The sequence below is a fragment of the Opisthorchis viverrini genome (genome assembly GCF_000715545.1).
Source record: "Opisthorchis viverrini unplaced genomic scaffold opera_v5_116, whole genome shotgun sequence".
NCBI classification, from domain to species: Eukaryota; Metazoa; Platyhelminthes; class Trematoda; order Opisthorchiida; family Opisthorchiidae; genus Opisthorchis; species Opisthorchis viverrini.
Window position 1 is genome coordinate 867783 of NW_008751772.1, and position 5207 is coordinate 872989.

General features: G+C 45.4%; 1 protein-coding gene across 1 annotated transcript; it reads left to right on the plus strand.

Moving 5' to 3' along the window:
* Positions 1-278: 278 nt before the first annotated feature.
* T265_05890 (hypothetical protein) lies at positions 279-575 on the plus strand (the record flags this gene model as incomplete). The annotated part of the gene is made up of 1 exon (XM_009171019.1): positions 279-575. One exon carries the CDS (start codon positions 279-281, stop codon positions 573-575), a length of 297 nt encoding a protein of 98 aa, XP_009169283.1.
* Positions 576-5207: the final 4632 nt, after the last annotated feature.

Below are 5207 nucleotides of genomic sequence, written 5' to 3' on the forward strand. Positions count from 1 at the left end.
TTTATCACAATCAGTCCATTTTGGGTTCAAGTAGAACATAAATTTGGCGGGAACTTGGGGACTGCGCGCCTACCTGATGGGCCTCAAGAAAGGTAAAACCGGTCGTGGGGTGTCGAATAGTTTTCAGCAGCCTTATGAGTAGTATATTACAAGAGCGATTATGTTTGGGGGGGGGGTTGTTCTCTGAGTTGGACAGCCTAGTTGCCACCTGGTTTTACCACCACTCGAGATGACACATAAGTCCACTGTAAGTGGAAGTACAATGAATCTGGGACTGCATGACTGCCACGTCCTCTTCATTTGGTCATCTCATTGTTGTTAAACTCACCGCACACTGCACAGCATGGAAGCTTTTGATGGAGTACCATGAGGATAGGCGGTTTGCCGGAGACGAGATTCGACAGGAACCGATGAGATGTGTGTCTATGTACTTCAAATCAATAGAAAAGCAGACCCTGAATCGAAAAGCGATGCAGAATGCTGGTCAACCTCCAGAAAAGGCGTGGCAGACGTCGAAGATATCGGCTAGTGTTCCAGCAATGATCGATATACTGATAAACAGACTGAATTGTTGAAGCATTTGGAGAAGCTGTGTATCTTATGGTGTGTTCAAAGAGTTCCATGTAAGTGGTGAATCAACTTGATGTAAGTAGAGCGTTAGCTTTTGCTTGTGGAAACAGAAAGGACGCAAGCCAAGGTACAATCACATCGGGTTTTTAGGTACTTTATTTGACGAGGTGTCTATGCTCTTTAAGAGAAAAAGTGACTTTGAAGATACTGGTGTATTCTACACAGAATCAAGAGACCCACCAAATGCCGTCCCTAGCTGATCGTGCGCGAAAGCTAACTCAGAAAATAGTACAAAAGAGGATTTTACCATTCTCTCACGCGCTACCGATCGCTAAAATTAATGCATACTTTCATGGGAAATATTAAGACAACAAAACACAAGGGACCAAGCGAAGATTAGTAATCGTTAATTCGTACTAGCTCAGTGGAATATCGATCCAAAGTAACTCGTATTGTGTCACCTCGGGAGACCCCTCCAAGTTCGAGACATTTAGCGATAACTTCTTGATTCATTTTCACTTGGGAAATTTTGTTCCTAATACCGCTTGACTACCTGACTTCTATTCTACCATTGGTCACGTCCGTGGAGCTTTTGTTCAGCTCTGGTTTACCACACGACACGGTAGCGATATTCCTGTGTTACTTCTCGCATGGTCAGTTAAACTCTGCTTTAAAATACATGTGATCACTTCTAGACAAAAGTTTGGTGCATGGGCGATGCACTTAAATGATGTCATGAACTGACAATATATGGCGTGATATTTATTCCAGGGAAGGAGGAGTGTGGGGAGGCAGCTGTACTGCTCAGAGCAACTACGAGCCAAACGTGACCGCACAGTGCGTGCCAAGGTCGGGAGTTCGGGATTGGTGTACGTGCCAAGGTCGAAGGCTCGGGAATGGTGTACGTGCCAAGGTCGGAAGTTCGGTAGCCGCGTGCGTGCCGTCTGGAAGACCATACAAGGGAAATATCTCCAGAAGCAGATGGTTCAAGCGAAAGGACTCCTTGTCAATGTCTTGACCAATCACTACGGGGTTGCCATTTTAAAGTCAACTGCGTACAAACTGTTAGTTGTATGTCTTCAACCACGTTACTACGTCCAACCAATATTCTTCGTGCTTATGATATTGATCAGTGATATGCGTAAATCCACTAAACACGAAACTCTGGTCACCCGGTACACAAGCCGTCGAACGAAATGCCTCTAGGTCCAACCGAAGACCGAGAACAAGCGACCTAAGCCAAAGTAATGTACCTTAATCAATGAGTTTTATCGAACACATCCATAGCAGTTGAATATCGCACACACTTGCAGATGACATGACTCCAGACTTCCCAAAATCAAGCACACTGATTTCACGTCTAATATATCAACGAATTTAGCTGAACTAACCGAAGGATCAGAGAATCATCTGAACTGACGAATGCAACACATCCTGCCACTGGGAAGAACCACTCACCTTTTCCCTCAAAAAGGATTTGAGGTTGGGTTTGTTCCGTTGCCTCACTTACTCTTAACTACGGCGAGTAAGTAGTATACCAAGGAGTTAGACTCCAGCAAAAATACAGTAGTATATGCGTATAATCCGGAGTAGTCTGATGTGTTCCATAGAGCCGAAGATTCGTTGTGCCGGTTGACCTCACTCAGACCCGAAGTTAGGGCGAGGATCAGTGGGGGCGATGTGTAATTGGGATACTGGGCACAGAAAACAGAACTGCGACAAACAACTGATGGGAAATTGGGAATCAAGGGTCCGTTTCTAAGGCAAGTCTAGTCTGTTTGTTTGACCCATATCATTTTCCGGATTGGCTGGTCAATGCTCCGTCTGACAAGATCGCGTACAGTTTTTGCTGGACCAAATGTGACCCCACATGAACGCCCTGTAATGGAGAATGATGATGATTTAGAGGGCTGTAAAAGACACTTTTGAGTTTACGTGGCGGCCTCCGGAACATGCAGAAAGCCGAGGACGGTGAAGATCCATGGGGACCGTCAGATTATGAGAGGGATACAAGTAAACGATTAATAAACATGTATATTAGTAATGCACTACTCATGAGGTTGCTGAAAATTTGTCGGGAGCCCACGACCGGTTTCGCTGTTCTTGGGACTTATCAGGTAAGCGAATTCCCCGGAATCATCACAAACGAGAGATTCAGCTGGGTTCCAAGTGAGTCTCTCGCAAAACCAAATTAGTGTGCAAATGAGCGTATTTCCCTGATTTCGTGTAATTTGGTTTCAAGTAGAACATAAGATTGACGGAAACTCGGGGACTGCGCGCCTACCTGATGAGCCCCAAAGAAGGGCGAAACCGGTCGTGGGCTGTCGACGGATTTTCAGCAACTTCATGAGTAGTGCATTAAGAATGTACATGTATCGCGATGTCTCAAATATCGTGGTGACTGAAACATGAGGCGGGCCGGAGCACAAGTCACAGGGCAACGCACATGCCGTAAAGAATGCCGTCACACCTGAATGCGTGTGTTGAATGTGTTGCAGTGGGAAACATAAATTCAAAGGACAACAAAGGACTGAGCACAGAATGAACATGTCCTGGGTAGGACGACCGTGGATAAGTGATATTTAAAGAGACCTGGGTCACACGGATTGTGGCCAATTAAGCGGCAGGTTTGAATCCACTTCTGCCTTTCCCCCCCCTCCGTTTGATTCCAGCAGGGCAACATGCATGTTTACTTAAACTCCTTACATGAATCAAACTGACTATATTCGAGAAATACACTTGTCTGTTATTCAATTTGGTTTTCACGAGAGACTGAACTGTTACCTTCATCTATGATATTCTACAACTGAGAGTGCTGCACACAGGCCGCCTCATGTTTCAGTTGGCACGATATTCGAGATATCGCAGTATATTTTCATGAAGGAAACTACTCACAAGTTTGCTGAAAATTCGTCGACAGCCCACGACCGGTATCGCCCTTCTTGGGGCTCATCAGGTAGGCGCGCAGTCCCCGAGTTTCTGTCAACCTTATGTTCCACTTGAACCCAAACTAGACTGTTTTCGAGAAATACAATAATTTGCAAATCAATTCATTTTCACGAGCGACAACTGAATGTGCTGCACACAGACTGCCTCGTGTTTCAGTTGGGTTCAAGAAGAACATAAGGTTGACGGAAACTCGGGGACTGGGCGCCTACCTGATGAGCCCCAAAGAAGGGTGAAACCGGTCGTGGGCTGTCGAAGAGTTTTCAGCAACCTTGTGAGTAGTTTCCTTTATCAAACTGACTACACTTCCATGTACACTTCTGAAAGGAAGGTGGGCATCAAGCAACTCGTCTTGGCAGATTTTTCTGGGCAGTGCACGCCAACTTCCGACTCCCCGCTGGAGCGGTCACGGCTTCCCAGATACGGTTTAGTTCCGAATAACTCCTGGGTTATCCACATAAAACACCCAACGGTTCCGCGTATTGGACTTTTCGAGACGTGGGGACACGTCTTTCGCAAGACACTACTCAATTGTATTTTCCTTCCAGGTGACCTGTCCTTGCTAATCTAGCATTAAAAGTTGAATGCAGGTGTTCCGTATGGAACGAGTCGCGTTTCCCACAAAACTCTGACCAGAATTCTCTTTAAACTAGTAAGAAGCTGTTTTTATGACACAAGTGGATTGCGTGCGCGCAGCAACTCAGGTCAAATCAAGAGCACTCTCAGTTGAATCTTCGAAACAAAAACAGTTTCGGCGCAAACAACCGTTTTCGTTCATTCTGGAAGAATATGGCACCAACTGAGGAGAGGGGCTTAGCAGGTTCTTAATTCTTGCCAAACTCGGCTAACAGGCCAACAACCGAGCGGAGCAAGCGAGCTACCTGCATTCCACAATCTTGCAATAAGTTTCAAACAAGCTAGCTGGTGTGGGGTTCTCAAAACTTTGAATACCGAGTACATGGGATGTGATAAACCATTTTACAAAGCATAGTATTACTGGAATATGACTTCACCGTGAAGGTCCAGCTATCTGTCTACCTTGAGAATTAAGGTAACGCCTCCTCTACCTTTCCAATATTTATTTCCACTGGGACGAAACAGGTGAAGTCATTGAACGAGGGACCTCCACGAATAATCTTGCAAAAAGTACCGCGAAACAGGGAGAAAAACGAGGTGGAAAGCGGGAAAAAGTGAAAATGTGGAAGAGCTGGAGAAACTCGCTCGAGAAACTTGTTACCAAGGGTAAAGGACCTGCCGTATTGATTCATTCCACCGTGTACAACGAAGATGATTGCATCTTTGACATACGGAATAGTTTTCGCGGGAACCGGGACGTTTTGACTGGAAAGTCTCCCGTCATGCTCGTAACGTTGCAATCTAGGCACTTCAGTGTTGATGGTCGCGTTTCACCAGAGTTGGTCGCTTCGCCTCTTTCGAATTGCTGGCTTGTCAACTACCTTTGGGTGGAAGTCATTTTGAGTTTCTCCACGACTTCTATTGTTAAATGATGTGCCGTAGCATGGTTACTGGAAAGTGATTCATTGATTGATCAGTCCTTTCGTTCCCTTTGTTTTTTTATTGGGTCGCCGATGTTTGATAGAAAAAACGTTTGTACTGTGCTTGATTCATTCCCTAATAATCATTGACCTGCTTTAAAGACCAGTTTCGGTCAACGCCAGGAGTTAAATGAC